The sequence below is a fragment of the Ictidomys tridecemlineatus genome, chromosome 5 (assembly GCF_052094955.1).
Source record: "Ictidomys tridecemlineatus isolate mIctTri1 chromosome 5, mIctTri1.hap1, whole genome shotgun sequence".
NCBI classification, from domain to species: domain Eukaryota; kingdom Metazoa; phylum Chordata; class Mammalia; order Rodentia; family Sciuridae; genus Ictidomys; species Ictidomys tridecemlineatus.
The window spans coordinates 59,202,908-59,226,147 of record NC_135481.1 but is presented as its reverse complement, the minus strand read 5'-3'; the positions used below and the strand labels follow the sequence as shown (position 1 = coordinate 59,226,147).

General features: G+C 39.8%; 1 protein-coding gene across 9 annotated transcripts in view; it reads right to left on the bottom strand.

Moving 5' to 3' along the window:
- The window catches only part of Syne2 (spectrin repeat containing nuclear envelope protein 2), a 321,684-nt gene that overhangs the window by 32,691 nt on the left and 265,753 nt on the right, over nucleotides 1–23,240 (bottom strand). For all 9 annotated transcript variants that reach the window (XM_078050038.1, XM_078050030.1, XM_078050033.1 and 6 more), the window contains 9 exons: nucleotides 21,713–21,867; nucleotides 21,457–21,601; nucleotides 20,408–20,502; nucleotides 19,031–19,265; nucleotides 16,529–16,723; nucleotides 13,550–13,675; nucleotides 6,925–7,080; nucleotides 4,282–4,440; nucleotides 3,395–3,561 (listed from right to left, as the gene is read on the bottom strand). In XM_078050038.1, the coding sequence (XP_077906164.1) occupies nucleotides 3,395–3,561; nucleotides 4,282–4,440; nucleotides 6,925–7,080; nucleotides 13,550–13,675; nucleotides 16,529–16,723; nucleotides 19,031–19,265; nucleotides 20,408–20,502; nucleotides 21,457–21,601; nucleotides 21,713–21,867 (1,433 nt within the window). The remainder of the gene's footprint in view (nucleotides 1–3,394; nucleotides 3,562–4,281; nucleotides 4,441–6,924; nucleotides 7,081–13,549; nucleotides 13,676–16,528; nucleotides 16,724–19,030; nucleotides 19,266–20,407; nucleotides 20,503–21,456; nucleotides 21,602–21,712; nucleotides 21,868–23,240) is intronic.

Sequence of the window (23,240 nt, the reverse complement as noted above, 5' to 3'; positions counted from 1 at the left end):
ATGGCATGAACAGTCCTTGGTTCTTATTCTTGTCCTGAGCAGAATTGTGACTGCTACCTACCTTCTCTGAGCTGTAGTTCCCCTTCTTGTAAAATGAAGTATCATACTGAACTTGTAGTATTAAGGGCTAAAATGAAATAATGGTTGTGGGGAGCCTGGCAGTTATAAATAAACATTGTTTTTCTCCCCATCCACTCCAAAAGGAGTCCAGCTGAGATGATCACCAATTTCATGTGGTTTAAAGGAATCCTGCACTCAATGCTTTATTAATTCTTTTGAAATTTGCTGAGGATGCATCCAAAAGAACAGGCTTTTTGTTTTACACTTTTCCCCCTCAGTGAATTATCCCCCTGGTTTAGTGACATTTCAGACTTTTGAGTGCCATTTCAAACCTCAGAGTTTATTAAAGGCTTCTAGTGAAAAAATTTAAAGTTATGAGGCCAAACACCTATGTAGGGTTCCCTCCCATGCATGTTCAAGTCTGAGAACCCCTGCTTTCCAGAAGTAGCAGAACTCTACTTCTGGACGGGTGCTCAAGGCTAACTGGTGTCCATGATCCCGTGGCTTTCAGTATACCCTGAAGGGCAGGTTCTTATGAGTCCTGTTCAAATGTCGACTTGGCTGCCTGGGTTCCCAGCTCTTTCCTTCCCCCACAGCAATGCCCCCGTCTAACGCCCAGTCAGTGCCGGGGATCAGATGAGCTGATTCTATGTGAGGATGGCTCACCGCAGGTCCAAGCTTGCTGTCTGGATCCTTGACTCACTTGAAGGGTTCACTCAGCTAAGAGCTCCTTACACTCCACCTGGCCCTTCTTTAATGGTAAAAGATGTTACTGTTCCCAAGTCCCTCAGCACCAGGCTCTCAATGTGTCCTACACATTTTAGTGTTTCCAACTGGAATGGTCTGGGGTGGCAGGGAAGCAACACAACTGCCAGAGCTGAAATCCTGGTTTTGTCATGAGCTGGCTATATAACTAACTATGGGTAAATTCTTTAACTTCAGCCCTCGGTTTCCTTATCTGTAAAATGGGATAATGATACCTACCCTTCAGAATTACAATGAAGTTCAAGTGAAATCATACAAAAAGAACATACTGTTAAGAATATAACCGGCAGCCAATATATTTGCTATTATTTCAGTTCCTTAAGTTTCCCAATTGCTGTTTCCCAAAGGATCAAAGAAACTTATCCCACTATAGTCTTTCTTTCCCACCAAGCAATTGGTTGAAGACAGGCAGCCAAAGAAGCAGGGAGGGCAGTAAAGAGCCTGTGAAAACTCCAAAGTGATATAACAGGAACGATTAAGAATCTTCAGGAAGCATTTGCTAGATTTTGCTCCTAAATGACCCATGAACAGGGACAACGTCATCACACCCTTGACTAATGCCAGGTGGAGTCTAGGACAACTTAGGACATGAAGATGATGATGGTAAAGAACATTCCTTCATTTCAACAAATATGTAAAGAACCATTCTTGACTCTGGGTCAGACCCCTGGCCTCACAGAGGAAAGATCTCTTATTACTAGACATAACCATGGGAATCCTCTTCCACTCAACAAATATGCTACTGAATCTCAGAGTTTTCAGAGGGGTAAACAGTGAAAACCACCAGTCAATCATTGTTGGTTCCTGCATGCTACACCAGTCCTCTGCCAAAGGCAGGACACACCATCACTCATCCACACAGCAGGGAGTGGCCTCTGACCTAAGGAGTGCCACTGGACAAATTTGCAGATTTGGAAACTTCAAGTTTCCATGGTAAATAAGTAAGAAAGTCAGGAGTGGCTCAAAACCAAAGCCTTACCTAGGTTACAGCAATGGATTTCAGTAGGTGTATTTTTCAACAAGCTGTAGAAAGAAGTGAAATTCGGCCCAGCCTATGCTAGCAGCCAAATCACCCCGAGATACACCTTTTGGAGACTCGCTACGGCTAAAAAATTCTTAAATGACCCAGACCTTATTTAGCAGGCCAAGTCTTCAGTTGAGATTTAAAGTCTGTTCAGACTTAGCCTCACTGGAGCTTTCCAGCTTCATTTCCTGTGGGCTGCTTGTCATCTCTCAAGTGGCGTCTGTGCTGCTGTACCCTGTACCTGTTGGCTCACAAGGTACGTGTCTCCCTCGCTGCCTCTAGTCATGGTCAAGAGTCAACCTTTCCTCAGGACTGTCTGGGATCTCAGTCCTTCTGTAAGATTCTTCCTAATCCCACCCCCAGGAAGATGTGATCCCAGCTCTCGAACCCGCTGGGCTTTATAGCTGCTCAGATATCCACTCCCATTAATGTAATTGACTCATCTTACTTCCTGTCTGTAATTCTCATACCACTTAGCCCGGTGGCTCTGCTGATTGAATCAGGCTCACTTATGACTTCCTGTGAACAGCGAGGTAAAGGATATGCCACAATATTAACAGCATCTTATTTTTATCTGTGCTGCTGTACCCTGTACCTGTTGGCTCACAATGTACGTGTCCCCGCTACTTGGGAAGCTGAGGTGGGAGGATCACTTGAGTCCACAGGTTCAAAACCAGTCTGGTCAACATAGTGAGACCTCCATCTCAAAACAACAACACTGATTGTGGCTCAGTGATAGAGAGCTTGCCTAGCACGTGTAAGGCACTGGGTTCGATCCTCAGCATCAAATACAAATAAATAAAATAAAGATATTGTGTCCATCTATAACTAAAAAAATAAAAATAATAAAAAATAAAGGGGGGTGGCTGGGGATGTGGCTCAAGCGGTAGCACGCTTGCCTGGCAAGTGTGTGGCCCGGGTTCAATCCTCAGCACCACATACCAACAAAGATGTTGTGTCCACCAAAAACAAACTAAAAAATAAATATTAAAAAAATTCTCTAAAAAATAATAAAGGGGGGCTGGGGGGTGCAAATCAATGGTAGAACAACACTTGCCTAGCATGTGTGAAGCTCTGGGTTCAATTCAGCACCAGAGAAAAATAAAAATTAAGAAAAAGCAAAATAGCCAGGCATGGTGGTGCATGCCTATAATCCCAGCAGCTTGGAGACTGAGGCAGGAGGATTGTGAGTTCAAAGCCAGCCTCAGCAAAGGCAAGGCTCTAAGCCACTCAGTGAGACCCGGTCGCTAAATAAACTACAAAAAAAGGGCTGGGGATATGGCTCAGTGGTTGAGTGCACCTGCTGAACTCAATCTCTATACCCCTCCCTACCAAGAAAAAAGAACAGGTAAAATAAAATTGATCTAATTTAAGTGAAAGTTTACTAAAATCACTTTCTTTTAATGCTGAAACTGGAATTTCTACTCATTCTTACCAAATGTCAATCTGTACGTTTATAAATCTGCTAGATTACCTTAGAGGAAGATGGCATCCAGTTTTCCAGCTCTTTGAAGTAACCCCTGAACCTTTTTAAGCCATTCTCACCTTGATCCAATAACATCAAAAAGATGTTGCCATCGATCGTTGATTTTGTTGAGCTTGTCATCGATCTCAGCTGCTCTTGTCTTGCTGCTGGCCTTGATCAACTGGTCGCCCATCTGCTTTAGCTGTAACTTGTTTTCACTGAACAAGTTTATTTCTTCCATGCAGTCCTGGCAAAGGCACCAAAAAAGTCTGCATTATCCCTGCAAACTCATTTCTGCTCCAGTCATAAACACACAGTTGCTGCTTACAATCCTTTTAAAAATCAAAAAATTCTCAGGCCTGTTAACACAACTCAGCTGTGAAAGACTAAAAACAAACCCGGCCCACCAGGCAAATGCAAAATATATAAAGCAGCAGTTAGTTTGTCAATTCAATAGTCCCTCGGGTTGCTCTGTGGGGATTAGTGATCATTTCAAAATCATGGGCTTCACTGCTGTTGGTTCTCCCCTTTGGCAAGGTGATCACCTTATAATAACCTCTGGAGAGGGCTGGGGGTGTGGCTCAATGGGAGAGAGCTTATCTAGCATGAGTGAGGTCCTGGGTTCCATCCCCAGTATTGCAGCAAAACAAAACAACCTCCAAAACCCCCTGAGAAACCAGCCCTGGTTTAGGGCCTGAAGGATGCTGGAGAGCTCCTTCTCTGGCCAAACTTCCTAACCAAGGGCAAGCAACTCCCCTCAGTACCATGTCCACCTATGATGGTCTCACACTCCCATCTCTCTGGAATCTTTCTGTCGACTTTTCCCTCCAAAGGATCAAAAAAAAAAAAAAAAATGTTCCTGGAAACACACCCTAATACATTTTACCTCTCTGAGCCTGGCATCAGGAGGGCAGAGCAGTCCAAGGTCATCATAACCGCACCCACCTGGGCACCCCTGCTTACTTACCTTCTGCAACTTTTCAATCATTTCTTCAATGCTAATATCTGCTGTCTGTAGAACCTTGTTTTCCATCTGGACCAGCCACGCACACAACTCTTTATTTTTTTCATTGAACACGATCCATGAATTGAGTCTGTCTTCAATCTCCTGTTTGCGTGTAGCCACCTGAGTATAAAAATGCATCTGGCAGCTGAGGAGAGCCAGGAAACCCCTCCTGCTCTCTCATTGAAAGGACTATGAATGTCATTCCTTCTAATCAGCATCTCTACACACTTAAATCTATTTCTTCCTTTTAAAACCTAGAGTTTAACAGCAACAGAAGTGTTTTATACCTTTAATAACTAAAGTAACCAAATACTGCATTGCACCTGACTGAAAGGATTAAGCTATATGCAATGCCTCTCTATTATTATCAGGTTATATGAAAAATTAGAAATCAGAAAAGTTAGATAAATATCTTAAGCATCACCCGATTTCCACTGTTTCCTATTTTTCAATATGCATTTATTAACTACTTACTATAGCTAAATTGTAACTTTATGACTCAAATCCTTTCCTTCTAAAAAACGGATCAAGTCCTTATGCCTATAAGGCCAATGTCCTATTTAATTTGAAAATTAATTATAATCCAGATCATGATATAAATTACACATCTGTAATGCAAATGGACCAGAAAAATTGCAGTCCCCGAAATGTTTAAACAAAGCAAAACAACACACAGAACGGTGCACGTCATTCATTTAATCCACCGTTCCATTATACACTGTAGTTTTGGGATGGAAACCATGGAAATATCACCAAAAACTGGTTTGCCACAGGCTGACCTCCCAACAGCCACTGCTCCATTATGATTAAGTGGCCCCTAAACTGACATCAGCAAAAGGTCCTTCTCCTTACACTGAAATTTACTATCTAAATAAATTTACATTTAGATAATGAAAATTAGCTTCATTAAATGGTCAGAAGTATTTCTTTTTTAGGTCTTCAAAAAAATCTTTAAAATCTTAAGAGTTAAAAGGAGATAGCTAAGATCTTTTAGCAAAGTTTTAACACTTTGCTTTATAGACCAGGAAATGAAGGTTGAACTCTCTGGGGTTTTCTTACTATGTACAAAAATAACCCCCTGCTCTTTTTAGACAGAGGGAGGCAAAAATACCAAATGCTGGACATCCTACCCAGACTAACCTGTTAAAAAGGCTTGAAAATCTACACTTTAAAAAAGCAAGCTTTTGGTTTCCATTCCTCGGGGCATCTATTTATCTTAGCTTTTAAAACTCTTGGCATTTTGAACAGTGTCCCGATTGACTTCATAATGGTAACAATTAAGAACATCTGGACCCCAGTCTTTGTGTCTAACTTTTCAAATACTTTTCACATATTCTAAACATTCTTTTACAGAAAACCTAAATTAAAAAAAAAAAACAAAAACAACAACTTACAAGAACATTTGAAATTAGGGCACATTGTGATTATCAAACACTAAAATCAAGGAGTTTTTGATATTTAATTCACAAACAAATGAGATTAAAGATTTTCTTTTCCTTAGAATTACATGTTCTTAAAACAAAGATCTTTAAAGGCTGTTTGAACACTTTAACCCCATTCCTGTCACACTGGTAAACTGTACAACCCCAACGACAGTCCACTCCCTTCCTGATAAGTAGAAGGGGGGCCCCTGGGAGACAGAACAGCAGTTGGCCACTTCTGTAACAGTGGCCCCTTCACCTCTGAATATAGCCCTCATTGTTCTAAGATTTCTTTTTTTTAATGTTTTTTTTTCTCTCTTCTCCTCTCTCCCCCTCCCTAACAATATTGGGGAGACAGTGTTACCCTTTCTTTCCTCTACTTAATTTCCTTTGAACACACCTATTAGAGGAAGGAGATGCCAGCGGTGGATCTGGGAAGTGAATATCTCCCAAATTAACAAGTAAATCTTAACAGGCCAACAGGGCGCCCTGGGACCCCCTACCAGAGCACACCTGGAATGGAACCTTTGAAGAGTTCCTTTAAAAGGACCCTGTGCCACAGCCTTTGGGACAAGAGTCCCCTGTGTTTCTTCTTTGCTAGCAAAGCAATAAACCTTTTTTCCTTTTTCTCAAAACCGTGTCCTCATTAAATTGGTATTGATTGGCATTGGGGACAGGGACCAAGCTTTTGGTTACACTTCTTTTAGAGAGTTTAAAAAAACTAACTCCTTGAAAGAAATCTGCGATGGCTTGTGAATGCAGAGTTCTCCAATGAACACTCCCATGCCTGCAGACACTAGGTGAGACTCCCCTGTTAGGCCCAGAAGGGACACTGCAGTAAGACCTCTTCTAATACACCAAATTAGAAGTGCTGGGACACCAAGCAGAGAGCAGAGGCCGCACATCTGCTCATGGCTGCAATTCTCCCTGCTTAAGGTGATTTAAAAAACCAAAACAAAACTCTTCAACAGTGAGCAAACTTGCAGCATTTAGTCTGCTGAAACAAAAGGGTCAAATCTGTTAAACCCTGCTGCTGCCTTCTAAAGGAACAGCAGCCGGCCAGGGGACCCGCAGAAAAAGGGCCTCTCGTTCAATGAAAATTAACCTCCTTTCTACTTTGTCTGGCCTTCAGGACATTCCGATCAACTCCCAAGCAGCCGTACCCTGCAGTTGACTGACTTACTCTGAGGCAGAGGTCCTCCCATTGTCTGTGCAAATGCTCTATCTGCTCCTTCAAAACCATCACGTCCTCCGAGAGAATGTGCCGGGTTAAGTCGCCCTTCATGGTGTGAAGTTCTTGCAAGTTCTGAGTCCAGTTAGTCAGAGACTTCTCTAGTTCCTGCATTAAACACAAGAGGGTGTGTGTGTGTGTGTGTTGGTTGGGGGAGCCTTCAACTCAAGCTGCTGTTGTTTCCAAACCTGTAGGCTAATCCTTTGATTAGACTCTGGGGGAGGGGAGGCCAGGGAAGGGGAGGGACCGTCAGAATTAGAAACAGCCCCGCGGGCTCCGCAGTCCTGGTTGGCCAGCCCTTCACCACCTTTCTCTCCAAGGAATGCTCTCTCCGCCTTCCTTCTCAATTCCTCAGGTAGTTCAGATTTTTATATCAGGCATCCTATTTTAAAGTCATGCACGTCTTTACCTTTTTTAGTATACTGGAGCAGTATATTGGAGTCTAATAACAATGTTGCACACATTTTTAATTCGGAAACTGTTACTGAAACAGTGTGATTTCCTGCTTTTAGATTGCTGCTTACTGTTGTTGTCAAATAATGACAATTTCTCTTCAAAGGAAATTATTTCTGGCTAACTTTCTAAATGAATATAAAGTGGAAGAAAACATGAATTCTTTGCTAATAACTGACAGAGATTAGTTAGATAATTTCCTCTGGCTATAGAAAACTTCTATTCTTTATATCTCTATTTACCTTTTATTTTATATCTATGTTATTATTTTTGTGGTTCTGGGGATCAAAAACTAGGCAAGCACTCAACCACGGAGCTATACCTTCGACTGCTATCTATCTCTGAAAATGAAGGGTTTTTCAAATTAAAACTCTGAATTCTTGGGCTGAGGTTGTAACTCAGTGGTAGAGCGCTCGCCTTGCAAGTGGAAGGCACTGGGTTCGAGCCTCAGCACCACATAAAAATAAAATAAAGGTATTGTGTCCATCTACAACTAAATAAAAATTAAAAAACAAATTCTGAATTCTAGAATTGAATAAAAAAATTACTTTCATCATAAAGAAGGTCAAAGGAAACAGTAAGCCCATTCAAGAGTCCTTTAGGTTTTTCTTGTGCAAGGCACATTTTAAGGGTCTCCATTCCTATCACTAGGAGTCTGAAAGAAGGTCCTATGTCATTTACACCAGAAATCAGTCTGAAGGGTGGCCACAATAAAAAATGTCTTAATTCTGATTGACTTTTAGAATTCTAGAAGTTACACTGGCATGCCTTCATAACTCGCCAACAAAATTACATTTAGTAAAATGCGCTGGGGAATTCTTTTTAATGACTGTGTGCAGATGAAGAAACGGTACCTTCATCAGAGAGAATAAATGTTTTAGACTCATGATTCTGCAGTGAAACACCACGAATGGCTTCCACAACATAAAAGGAGGGACTCACTCACTGAGGTGCACCACTCACCAAGCTAAAGGGCTTCACTGAGTTTCCCAATCAGGTGCTAGGAAGCTCAACCTGTCCAGTCCCCTGCTCAGAGGCCCAGCTCTGATGCCTGCACAGTAGGCAGGTGTTTTTTATCCACCCAGGTTTAAATCAATTCTTGTGATACCTACAATTGAAGGGTATACCCAGCGGCTCAGGAGGCTAAGGCTGGAGGATCAGGAGTTGAAAGCCATCCTCAGCAATTTAAGGAAGCCCTAACCAACTCAGAGAGACTTATCTCTAAATAAAACATAGAAAAGGGATGTGGATGTGGTTTAGTGGTTAAATGCCCCTGGGATCAAACTCTGGTACCAAAAAAAAAAAAAAAAAAAAAAAAAAGGATTGGACTCCTCCTACAACCCACACACTTTGGGTAGTGCTGGGAATTGAGCCCAGAGCCTCTTTCACACTAAGGAAGGGCTCTACCACTGAGCTATACTCCCAGCCCAAGATATAGGACTTTTGAATATGGACAATCCTATGATTTTAAATAAGTATTGACAAATTGGGTCCTCAAATGTCCTCTACATACTTTTTGGTGTTGAGTTTTATATATTGGGGGGCAAGTTTAATATGTAGGAATGATAACTAATGATTCTTTAAATTTTCCCCCAGTAATGGGGATTGAACCTAGGGGCACTATATTATTGAGCTACATCCTCAGCCTTTTTTCTTTTCAAACAGGGTCTCCAAAATTGCTGAGGCTGGCCTTAAACTTGCCTCCTGAGTTGCTGGGATTATAGTTGTGTGCCACCATGCCCAGCATACTTTCTGAATTTCAAACCATGTGACTATATTACATATTCAAAAATAATCTGAAAATTAAAATCACCCCTAGGACTAAAATTTTATAAACACAAATATCTAGCAATTTTCATAATAGTATGATTAGGCTATATATGAAAAACTTATAAAGAAATCTTATATAGGTTGAGTATCCCTTATTCTTGAGATCAAGAAGTATCTCAGACTTCAGAGTGATTTTGGAACATTTGCACAGCCTTTACTGGTTGAATATCTATCCCTAATCTGAAATGCTCTGGTAAACATCAACATAGCAATCAAAGTTTTCAATTTGGGGGTATATTTGGATGGCACACACTGTCCTAGACAGGCTTCAGGTTACTTGGAACCTTTTTGGAATATGGTCAGGGGTTGAATGAATTCAATACTTTTTGCCTCTGCCTGATTCTTTCCTTTGATAAATAGGATGCTAAATGTAGGGGCATTGAAAATATTCTGCTGGAAGCTGAGCAGTGTGGTACTTAGGAAAAAGGGTTTTCATTTCCCATTCTGCACAGGTTTTTAGACTTTATGGAATCAATTTCCTGGAGATGAACTAAGAAAGTGATTCTGAGTTCTTTCACTTGTTACTAATTTGTTCTCTCATTTTGAGTCTAAACCTAATGTAAAGATGGCAAAAACTTTGAAAATTAGCTATATATACTTTATAGAAGTATGGGTGAACAGCAAACATACTTAATGGTGAAAGATTAGAATTGTTTTCTTTTGGTGAGCATGGTGGCACCCACATGTAATCCCAGTGGCTCAGGAAGGAGTCTGAGGCAGGAGGATTGCGAGTTCAAAGCCAGCCTGAGCAACTTAGCGAGGCACTTAGCAAATAAGCGAGACCCTGTCTCTAAATAACATGTTAAAAAAAGGGATGGGGATGTTGCTCAGTGGTGGAGCACCCCTGGGTTCAATCCTCATTTCAAAAAAAAAAAATTTTTTTTTTTTTTTTTAAACATCAGGACTGACACAAAGGAGCCAGGTATCAATGCCTCTCTTCAATATTATTCTAGAGGCATTGGCCAGGAAAGGAAGTAGAAACACAATATGAGAATTAGAAGAAACAGCTGGGCATGGTGGCACATGACTGTAATCCCGCTAGCTTGGGAGGCCGAGGCAGGAAGATCACAAGTTCAAAGCCAGCCTCAGCAATGGTGAGGTGCCAAGCAACTCAGTGAGACCCTGTCTCTAAATCAAATATGAAATAGGGCTGGGGATGTAGCTTAGTGGTCAAGTGCCCCCAAGTCCAATCCCCAGTACAAAAAAAAAAAAAAAAAAAAAAGAATTGTCATTATTCATAGATAATGATTATCTTTAGAGAGAATCAAAAGACTATGTGGGCTAATTATTGGAATTAACAAGAAAATTTAATAAGGTGGTTGAACACTAAGTAAATATACAAAGATTTTATTTCTGCACTCCATCAATGATCATGGAGGGACTGGGAATGTAACTTGGTGGTAGAGCATTTGCCTATCATATGGGAAGCCCTGGGTTCAATCCCCAATACCTCAAAAAGGAAAAAAAAAAAAATCAGAAAATAGAGAAAGGCAATGTTTAATAGCTTTAAAAATACATACCAAGAAATATATCTAGCAAAAGGTATACAATACTGTATAAAGAAAATTAAAAAAACATTATTGAGAAATCATTAAATATGAGCAAAAAAGGGGTCAAATATGCCATATTCATAAACAGGAATGCTCAATGGCAAAATGATATTACTTGCTACAAATTAATCTATTTACACATTGCAATTCCTTTGAAACTCTTATCAAAAATTTTCAGTTTGACAAGCTGCTTCTAAAAGTTATATGACAGGGCTATGGGTACGGGTACAGCTAAGTGGTAGTGAAGTACTTGTCTAGCATGCTTGAGGGCCCTAGATTTGATCCCCAGCACTCTGTATCCACCTCACACACAAAAAAAAAAGCTATGAAAGATCAAAGGCTCACAGACATCCATTCTTATGAATGTGGAAGAACAGGTGTGGGTATACATCTCACCTAAAATGAAGATTTTTTAAAAAATTATAAAGCACAGCAATCAAGATAGATTGATATTAAATACAAAGAAACAGACCATAAAACATAGTAGAGAAGTGGAAAACAAATCACACATATATGTAGTAAATTTGATTTTTAACACTGGACCATTCAATAAACAGGTGCCAGGATAATACAGATATATGAAAAAATAAATCCTCACTTAAAACATACGCCAAAATCAAGTCTTCAACAAATAAAGAGGTAAATGTATAAAGCAAAATTTGAAAACTTTCAGAAGGAAATATATTTTATGATGTAAGTATAGAGATTTCCCAAAGGAGAAAAGAACATAAATCACATAGGAAAATATTAATAAATTCATCTACAATTAAAATAACACAAAATCTTTTGTTCAGCCAGTGACACAAGAAAAAGTAGAAAACCAAGCTCCTTGACAGAAGAAGACATTTATAATGCATATACTCAACACAGGAGTAATGTATTAAGAATAAAAAAGCAGCTGGGTGCTGGGGCACATGCCTATAATCCCAGCAGTTTGGGAGGCTGAGACAAAAGAATCACAAGTTCAAAGCCAGCCTCAGCAAAAGCAAGGTGCTAAGCAACTCAGTGAGACCCTGTCTATAAATAAAATGCAAAATAGGGCTGGGGATGTGGCTCAGTGGTTGAGTGCTTTTGAGTTCAATCCCTGATACCCCCCCCCCGCAATAAAAAGAATAAGAAAGCAGCTTGTTCAATTCAATAAGATGAGGATAAATAACCCAACACAAAATGAGTAAAAATATAAATAGGTCAGGCATGGTGGTGCATGCCTGTCATCCCAGCAACTTGGGAGGCTGAGACAGGAGGATTGAAAGTTTGAGGTCAGCCTCAGCAATTTAGCAAGACCCTAAGCAACATAGTGTCTCAATGTAAAAAATGAAATGGGCTAGTAAACTATAAAGAGATGCAATCTCACACCTATCAGACTATCAAAAGTTAAAAATAAAAATCTGACAATCCCTAATGATTGGAGAAGGAAAAAACAAATTCATACTATACAGTAGGCAGAAGGAAGAAGCTATAGTTATCATACTGGTGACTTAAAAAAAAACATAAGGGAAAAAAAACTGTATTTATGTTATATACTATGGTGCCACTTATTGAAACCCAGAGAGCTGTACTTCTGTATTTCATTGAGAAGGATAACTATGCATTAAAATGATAAAGGAATGAATAAGAATGACAAATGCCAAAATTAGGATTGGGATGGATACCTTTGAGGAAGGAAAGTACATGGGAGCTTAAACTGTATTGGTAATGTTTTAATTTTTAGCTGAGTAATAGTCATATGGGGGAGGATCCTTATTTCTGGCACAGTTTCAAGTATTAAACAGCTCATGCCAGGGGTGGTGGTGCACACCTGTAATCTTAGCAACTCTGGAGGATGAAGCAGGAGGATTCAGAGTTTGAGGTTAGCCTCAGCAACTTAGCAAGACTGTCTCAAAATAAAAAATGAAAAGGGCCGAGATGTGACCTAGTGGTTAAGTGGCCCTGGGTTCAATCCCCAGTACCAAAAACAAAAATGGCAACCCATTAATGCCTATTTTTTTTTCAGCTTAAAAAATTAAAAGGCACTGATTCTGGTAGGCACTCCATGTTTTTAAACACCAAACTGCAGATAAGAAAGAAATGCAGGGGCTGGGGATATGGCTCAGTTGGTAGAGCACTTGCCTTGCATGGACAGGCCCTGGGTTCAATCCCCAGCTCCAAAAGATGGGGGCGGGGGAGAGAGAGAGATGCAGGAAGTTCCTGACTTGGGAATTTTATAGTCCAAATTCCTATCCATAAGCTTGTGACTTGCCTTCTGCAAAGACTTAAAATATCCAGGAATGTGGGTATTTGCCAGTGTGGTCAATTAGGCATAGTAGCACAATTTGGTTTAGAAGAATTTTAGGAAAATGTTATACTTGAGTAAAAAACTCAACATACTGGTTTTAAAAATGAATTCTTCAGTTGTACTAATTTCAAAGACAAGGTCATTTGATAAAGGAATTGCTTTTAAAGTAATCCCAGAGACCACATCTTATATCACAGAGGAGCAACAACAGAAAGAGGATCTGGAAGAGAAAATCCCTAAGATCCCAAGAATAGATTTTTGCAAAAACTTTCCTCGTCTTCATATGATGATTACAAAAATCACCAATTTTAATACCTTCAGAGCCCAGAATGTGATGTTAGAAGATAGGGAAAATCTTCTTTGACTGAATGTGAAACTCAGTTTCAACATGGAAATAAAGTCAAGCAAACACCTCAGGAGCTCTGAGAACAGCTAAATGATTATCCCAACCACTGTGAGACTTCAGTACCTTCGTCAGCTCTCTTTCTCTGTGGAGGTCCTCATGAAGTTCTGGAAGAGGATCTTTACTTTGTGCTTTTAAAACTTGCAGCCTGCTTTTCAGTTCCTTGATTTTCTTTTCACACTGGTCCCAGGTCTGTTTAAAAACAGTATTTAAATTGGATAAGTACTTGGTTCTTAAGAAACAATTGTACAAATAAAATAGCTCATTTAATCCACATAGTCTTTCTGTGTGTGTGTGTGTGTGTGTGTATGTGTTGGTACCAGGGATTGAACCCAGAGGTCTTTAACCACTGAGCCACATCCCCAGCCCTTTTAAAAATTTTATTTAGAGACAGGGTCTTGCTGATTTGCTTAGGGCCTCGATAGGTGGCTGAGGCTGGCTTTGAACTCGCAATCCTCCTGGCTCAGCCTCCCAAGCCGCTGGGATTGTAGGTATGCACCCTCATGCCCAGTTCTTGTGTGTTTTTATAAATCACATTGCAGCCTGGTTCCCTGTCTTGAGTAGACTGATCTAAAGGAGCAGAGGGGACATCAATATGACTTGACATGGCCTTTGCAGTTTTACCAGTGGCTCGTTTGGATTGAAATCTCTCTTCCTCCCTGCTTGTCTTTGTCATCTACCCAACCTTCCTTTTGAGTTTTGGAGAAGTCTAGATCTAAAAAGCTACTGTAAGATGAACTTTTAGCATTCAGTCTTAGGCATATGCTGTTGATGGCACCATCAAGCAAAAAAAAAAAAAAATACTCAGCCCCTTCCTGGTCTTCTTTTCTAATGTCACCCCTCTGCTGGCTCTCTGCTTCTTCCAATGCCTGGTTGTAGCAACCCCTTTACATTCAACTTCCCTTGTCTGTTCTCATTACTGCCCTGACTGCCACTTTCTCTATAGTGCTTTGCAGTTTTACAAAGCTTTTCAAACTTCAGCAACTCATGGGAGTTATGACCTTGGGACACAGGGTAAATATTAACACACTTAAAATGAGACTCAGAGAATACTGACTGACCCCACGGAGAGGGGGTTAAAAGCCTAGCCTAGTACTGACCATCTCTTTTCCTTAGATCTCACATTACTGAGCAAATAGAAACCTGCATTTTCAAGTTCAGGGTATTTATACTGGGCTCATTAGGTTAAGTTTCTATTTCTTAGGTTAGTAAAAGTAGACAAACATACAATGAAACACCATTCCGTTTCTCAGTACAACTGCTACCTAAACATACTCAGGGTGACCCAAATCTAGGGAACCCTACCACTGAAGGGGAGGCCATTTGTCTAGCAGCATCTACTTCCTGGTACTCAACTAGGAAGAAAGCAAAGAGAGAAGCAGAACTGTGAGTCCCAGCTGCTCCCACCAAACCTTTATTTTCCCTTACCATCATGCTTTACAAATAAAGCAGATGGTCAACCAGAGATTGCGAGCTCATGAATTTCACATAAAATCCACATACCACATAAAATTCAGACACTTCATTCACAGGAGAAATGCTTAGGCCCAAACTCAGCACAGTTATACTTCATTTGAAAAGGTGCCCCTGACAAGCTTGGTTATCTAGTATCAGTGCACACAACTGATTAGAGGAGAGTGGGCCATATGGAGTAGGGAAACTTAAAGATGGGAATAATAATAAAAAAAAAATAGCTTCCTATTCAGAAAAGAGAAAGAAAAATCATAAAAATTATATCAGAACTTAAAGAGCATCTAAGTTTTGGGTCATAGGTTCAAATCAGCTCAAGTCCTTGAGAATACCATGGAATTTTGGCAAAACAACAATTTTCCTACTAAAGATTCAAAATAAAATACTTTGGAACAGGAAGTGGTGGCATATGCCTATAATTGCAGTTATTTGAGAGGCTGAGGCAGGATGAACACAAATTGGGGTCAGCTTGGACAACTTAGAGAAAAGGGTTGGTGGGGAACATTTCAATTCTTCTTCTTCTTCTTCTTCTTCTTCTTTTTTTTTTTTGTACCAGGGAATGAACCCAGAGGCACTTAACAATTGAATCACATCCCAGCCCCTTTTATATTTTATTTAGTGACAGAGTCTAGCTAAGTGGCTTAGGGCCTTGTTAAATTGCTGAGGCTGACTTTGCAATCCTCCTGCCTCAGCCTCCTGTGCCATTTGGGATTATCGGCATGTGCCATGGTGCCCGGCTGGAACATTTCAATTCTTAAGTGTGCAGTCATAAATTATCTGGTATCCGGAAAATTCACTTATGTGGAAAAGAGTATTCTCTGATCACAGCAGAAAAATGTAGTGTCAGCCAGGTGTGGTGGTACATGCCTATAATCCCAGTGGTTTGGGAGGCTGAGGCAGGAGGATCACGAGTTCAAAGCCAGCCTCAGAAAAAGCAAGGCACTAAGCAACTCAGTGAAACCCTGTCTGTAAATAAAATACAAATCAGGGCTAGGGGCTGGGATTGTGGCTCAGTGGTAGAGTGCTTGCCTAGCATGTGTGAGGCACTGGGTTCAATCCTCGGCACCACATAAATAAATAAATAAAATAATTATGATGATCTACAACTAAAAATAAAACAACAACATCAGCAACAACTACAAAAAAAAAAAAAAAAAAGGCTGGGGGATATGGCTCCGTGGTTGAGTGTCCAAGTTCAATCCTCAGCACTCAAAAAAAAAAGTACAGTTTTTGTGTTTATTTCATATATTTTACCCCAGGATAGACCATTGTATGGAAGGTTAGCTTTGTGGGTTAAATTTCTACCAAAAATGATTGTTTCATACTTCATAAATGTAAATATCTTACTAGAGCCTTAACTAATTATATACTTATCACTAAGCTTTTTCGGTGTTTTATATTATTATTTTACTATTATGAAGTAACTAGTATAACTCACAGGTGAGTAGAATTTGAGTTCCATTGGAAAACTCACAACATTAGATTTCCTAGAGTCACTCCCATCTTCACACGGCAAATAAAAATCCTATATAGAGTACTTGAACACCATGAATGTATGAATACATGGTGGTTTACCTCTATGATGCTTTGGAGATGCTTAATCATCTGTGCTAGATGGAGCTCCGTGTCCTTCCAGTTGTTCTGCAGCTGTCTGATTCTCTTGTTCATGGACTCTTTTGCTTCCAGGTTAGGTGCGTTCAGTAATTTCTCCCCAGCTTCCAAGGTTAGTGCATAGGTGGTTTGCCATCTCTGAAAATGGATTTCCTTATTCTGAAAAGAAAAAAAAATATTGATTTCAATCACTGATGTGATACAAATGTGATGGTGTGTGTTTGTCTAGATTTCCTTCAAAGCACTTCTTTTCTTCCTTCCTTCTCTTCCTCCTCTCTTCTGCTCTCCCTTCCTCTGTCACTCCCCACTCCTCTTGCTGGTACCAGAGATTGAACCGGAGGCACTTTACCACTGAGTATATTCCCAGCCCTTTTTATTTTTTTAATTTTCAGATAGGGTCTTACTAAGTTGCTTAGGTCCTTGTTAAGTTGCTGAGGCTGGTCTTGAACTTGCAATTTTCCTGTCTCAGCTTTCTGAGTACCTGGGATTATAGGTGTGCATCGTGGTGCTTGATTTGAAAGCTTTTCTTAAATGTTAAATTAGACATAGACCAAACAAATCTGGTTAGAACGGGCATCATGCACAAGCACTTACACATGTATACATGGGCTCTTAGCCACTTCCAAAGCTAATGTTTTACTTTGAGTAGACAGCACATTACCAAGGAAGATGTTCTTAAAATAATTAATTAAGATAAATAAATAAAACAAGGTTTAGTAAGAGATTAACATTCTTAGTGTAATGATGGAAAGGGAAGTTTAAAATATATGCTTCATAGAATAAAAGCTTATAAAGGTAAATGGATCTAAGTGTATTAAGAAAATGATTTAGTATTAGACCCGAAATTATCATTCGTACTATTTATCACCATGGCAATCCAGAGGAGTATAATGGGCATATCATCCTGAACAAATGTAAAAGAGGACAGAATAAAAGAGGTTAAAAAAAAAACACTTCAAGATTATTACACAAACATGTATATTAATACATGCACTAAAAGGACACTTTAAAACAATTCTACCTGAACATCACAAAGGCTTTTCTTTAGTGAGGATGTAAATTAGCTATTTATAAATACAAAAATGAAGTAAAAATTTTTAATTGATTCATGCTTCTGAAAGAATTTGCTTTCATGGGAAAAATTTCGATACCTTTTTTCTTTCCAAATATGATTTCCTTCATCTTCAAATTTCTTATCTAGGACATAAGGTAGACATTTCCAAGACAGAAGCTGATAAACAACAATGAGCACTGATTTACGTACAAAGGTGTTTCTGGGAAGACTTGAGATCATTCAAACCCAAAGGAGCAGAGGAAATAAGAGAAACTGACTCCAGGAACATACCCCGTCCCCCCAGATCTTCCAGCCCCTCTGCCACCTGGTCTTTCTCTTCCCTGGCTTGGTCTCCAGCCCCAAACGAGAGTCATCCTGGACTGCATTTTTCTTTACTTGCCACATTCAAACTGTTAGTGAATTTTGTAAACTCTATCTACAAAAATAGCCCTTAAAAAAAAAATCTCCACTCAGATGGCTCTTGTCTTAGCTATCATAACAACTCTCCAAGACTACAGGAACAGCTTCCAACTGGTATGGCAAACTGTTTTTTTTTTTTTCTCATAAAATAATCACAACACTCTCAGTCCCACAAGTTCTTCTGGAACCTTGCCACTGTTCATCACATGGTGGTCCCTTTGTCCCCTCCTCTTGAACCTGTGTGGGTGTGTCTAATGGCCTTGATTAACAGAATATGGCAGATGGGACATGTGTAACTTCTGAGTTTGGCTCTAACCCATCTCCCATACCTACCCCTGTACTAGGGATTGAACCAGGGGCACTCTACCATTGAGCTATATCCCTGGCCCTTTTAATTTTCTATTTTGAGATAGGATCTCACTAAGTTGTCTAGGCTGGCCTTGAACTTGCAATACTCCTGCCTCAGCCTCCCTAGTTGCTCAGATAACAGGTGTGTGCCACTGTGTCAGGCACTATCCACTCATCTTTGCTTCCAGCTTCATCCCATGGCCCAAGAAAGCCCTCTATTTCTATGGTTATTATTACTGTTTTTTGGTGCTGAAGATTAAACCCAAGGGTGCTCTACCTCTAAAGCACATTCTCAGCCATTTTTATTTCTTAATTTGAGGAAGAGTCCAATTAAGTTGCTTAGGTCCTTGCAAAGTTGGTAAGGCTGGCTTTGAACTTGAGGTCCTCCTACTTCAGCCTCCCAAATCGCTGGGACTATAGGTATGTACCACTGCCCCTGGATGAGCCTTGCTATTCTAGATGAACAGGTATATTGGAGTTTCTAATCCTACAAGGCTAGACCAGGCGGTGGACTGTGGTGACTATATCCAGCTGGCTTCCCATTGAGCAGAGCATACTTGGAGAAAATACAAAACTTTAGGTGAATGAACATTTAGCAAATGATAACTACCTCATGTTTCTCACACTACTGCTGCATGCATTACCTTTAGCTCATGGATTAGACTTCTGATTTGGTAGAGGCTGTAGCAATCCTGATCCTTTACTGCGGACAGCATGTGGCTAGTGTTGGTGAGGAAGCGGAACAAGTCCTCCATGGAGGAGGTGAAGTATAGCCACTGCCTCACCAGCTGGTCAATGTCACTCTTCCTCTGCCGAATGCCTTGGGCAGCACTCTGCCAGTGGTCCGTCAGATTTGAGAATTCCAAAACAAATTCTGGTCTGGGAAAAATAGATGGTTAGAGATTCTTGACATGATCACACAAGAAATAATAACTGTCAGTGAGTCATAGAAACTCAGATTTGCTATTTGTATGTACAATTTGCATCAAACAACTTGTTAAAATTTGAGACCCATTCCACTTAAACCTAAGGGGAAGCTTTGGAAGAGGCAATGTGTGGTTGGCAAAAAGTGTTTAGCAGAAGATAATCTGCATATAATTGGTGTTTTGCCAGTATATACAATTATTTCCTTAAACAAACTGAGCAGTGTTAACATATATTATGCCACATGCTGCCTAGAAATCTTGGAGTTGGCATCGAAAGGAAACAAATGAATAGGCAGGTACCTTGTGGTGTTACTGATTACTGGAAATTGTTCTTAAATTTTAAGAATAAAGAGCCTGCCACATGAGCCAGCTACAGGAAGAGTTCAGTTATGGTCAGCAGACTGGCCATGGGGGCTCTGCTCAGCTAGACCAGCACTGGTCCTAACCCCAGGCGGTCAGCCTGGAGAGAAGTCCCTTCTTTAACAACTATGACATGGTTTCTTATTAGGAACAGAAGCATTTAAAAACTTATTTTGAAATAACAAACCATCATGAGGGTGATGAAACATATTACAGAAGAACCATTCTGGATTAAAATTTACTATACCTGGGGAATGGGTATTTTCAAAAGCTTCTGTGCTACTGACCCCATCCATCTACCATAGGGAAAAGAGCCACCGGTGTTTTTATGGCCACACAGCAAGACCCTGTCCTGATGTACTGCCAGAAGACTGGACTCATAGTGATCTATCAGCTAACCTGGCTTCAGGGCATGGACACGAGCAGAATAATGTGCTGGCAGTTAAAAGAAGTAAGTTCTAGTTTTCTGTAGCAAAGTGGGTGACTATGAGTCACAACCTTCTTCATATTTTAAGAAGAACTGGAAGAGAGGTGTTTGGGGGTTCTAAGTATAAAGAAAGGGTGAGGAGATGGAAAACTAATTACTCTGACTCGGTCAGTGCACACACACACACACACAAAAAAAAAAAAAAAAAAAAAGAAAGAAAGCGAAAGAGAGAGAAAGGAAGAAAGATCTGCATGTCAGAGGTCTGTCTCAATCAACTGCATTATTTCTGTAAGTCCTAGAGGGCTTACCTCTTTTCTATTTCTGTTGTGTCCAGGAGTTGTAGGGACTGGGTGACATAAGAATCAGCAATTGTCTGGTTTATAGAAACTTCAGCTTCTAACATCTGCATGGGTCAAAACATAAAATTCTCAGCTAGAATTCGTTTTTATGAGTGTGGAGATCCCTTCTTTTACAACTACAACATAGCTTCCTGGTACAAATTTCTTATTAAAATCTATGATGGCAGGGGATATAGAAATGATTTGTTTTCAAGTTATTTGAGTTCAACTGGAAATGCTCAACCATCACCCCAACATTTCCTTAGAGCAAATAGGTCTAATCATAATTATGCCTAAATGCTCATTTCCATTGGATTTTTTTTTTGTACTGGGTTTTAATCTAAGGGTGCTTTACCACTGAGGCACACCCCCAGCCCTTTTCAATTTTTATTTTGAGACAAGGTCTCACTAAGTTGCTTAGGCTGGACTTGAAGTTGTGATCCTCCTGCGTCAGCCTCCCAAGTTGTTGGGATTTCAGATGTGTGAGTGCCATCCTGCCAGGCTCCATTGGATGATCTTAGTAACAGTATAGACTAAAATCAGTTATGTTAAAAAGTAACAGTGAAATAATCAGGCACACTTTGCAGGATTTGCCACCAGGAGGATTTTGAATATACATCAGTATAGCAAGGGGGAATACTTCTGTGAACTACTAAACGTTGCAATTATTATTGCAGAGGGTACTTCACTCCTATAGAGAATTAGTGAAAATGCAGAAATGAGCTGAAGTAATTTAGTATGCTCTCGGTATATTATTTGATGGGTATATTTGCATTCTGTAGAAGCAAAGTTATGCTAGAAGCTTCCATGCACTGCAGGAAATCTAGGAGTGCTGTCACTTATAAAACATTGTAACAAAATGTTGAAACGTATGAAATGTGTGAGAAGTTTACAAATGATCAGTTAATTACTGAATTTGCTTAAAGATGTTCACTCTGTAGTTAGAGAGTGATAGGTAGGTACTTATTGTATTTGGATCTATCTTTCCCGGACTCCTGCTCCAGAGAGCACAGGTTTACCTCATAAGCTTTCTGCTGTTCCAGGAGAGCAGGGAGGCTGTTGGCAATATTCACTTTGAGCATCTCTTCTATCTTTTCCAAAAGTTGCACCCACTTTTCACAACAATGAAGAAAATTTTCATTTAACCCACTTTCCAGCAGCTCGCTGCAAAGGTTTAAAAACAAACAAAACAGTACCACGTGATGACGACTTTCCTGAACTTGAGCTGTTCATTTTACCCAAATTGGAACAATGGCACAGATGGGATGTTCTGACCTGCAGCGGTCCAGCGCTGTGGCAGTGGCGCGAATCCATTGCCGGTTCATATTCTGTAATGTCTTCAGGGGCATGTCACTGAGTGGGAGCATGAGGCTGTCTTCATTCAGACGTTCAATGTCAGGAGACTGGGCTATCAATGCTAGCACATGATTCTATAAAAAAAATAAAGACCAGATTTTTGGATGCCAATAAGAATACTTAGATGATGAAATGGCCTCCTTATCTTAAAGATGAGGGAAAACTGGGGCCTGAACAGGTGAATGACTTGCCCACAGTTAGTTAGCTAGACATTGAAATAGCCCAGGAAGTAGGAAGGGAAATCAATTTTTTTTTGTCTGAGCAAGACTGAAAATAGGCTCAAACAAAATATACCCCCAGCAAAGCATGATAACTTAAACCATACTTTAAGAAAATATTATTCCCATATTTTGATAGAATATAAAATCACAAGAAAGCAAATTCATTAACATTTTACCTGTAAAAAGATATTCTAGGTACAGCCTGTAAGTAGGTCAATAATATGTTAAGCAAACATGTCTCACAATATCCATATTATCACTATAGAACTCTACTGTAATAGTCTAGGTCAAGGTCAGCAAACATTTTCTGCAAAGGGCCAGATCATACATATTTTATGCTTGAACTGAACATGGTGTTGAGCACCGGGAGTCCCTGCTCCTTGGCATCCTGGGGCAGGAAGACTGCTTGAAGCTACAAGTTCTAAGTCTGAGCAACATAGGAAGACCCCATCTCAACAAACAAAAACCATAAATAAGTAAATAAATAAATGCGTTAGGTTTTTGTAGGCCATATGATCTCTATAACAACTCTTCAACTCTACCCTTAAAGTATGAAAAGTCTCATAGAAGATGTGTTAATGGAGGGGCATGTCTGGCTTCAAATAAAACTTTATAATAATAGCAGGTTGACTTGAATTTGGATATGGTACCTCATTTGCTGCTCCTCATCTAAGGTTATAAATATCAATCCTTAAGAGTTGCAAGATCCAGAATTCCTAAATTCTTTCATTCACTTATGCTAACTATACAAAATTTATTAAGGTAATTTTTAAAAAGGAAAAAAATACACAATTTTTTTCTTTCTTTGCAGTATTGGGGATTGAACCCATGGTCTCATGCATGCTAGGTAAGTGCTTACCACTGAGTTACACCTCCAGTTCCCTTTTTTAAACTTTGAGACAGGGTATCACTAAGTTGGCCAGGCTGGCATCCCAGTTGCAATCCTACTGCCTCAGCCTCCTAAAGACTCTAGGGTTACAGGCATGTGCTACCATTCCCGATAAAAAAACATTCTGTAACTGATGTGATTCTGCAATCTGAATATGGGGTAAAAATGGGAGTTCATAACCCACTTGAATCAAAGTGTGAAATATGATATATCAAGAACTATGTAATGTTTTGAACAACCAACAATAAAAAAATGTGAAAAAAAACAAAAACAAAAACAAAAAACATACCATTCAGATAGAATATTTTACACTTGATCTTCAACCAACCAGAAAAAA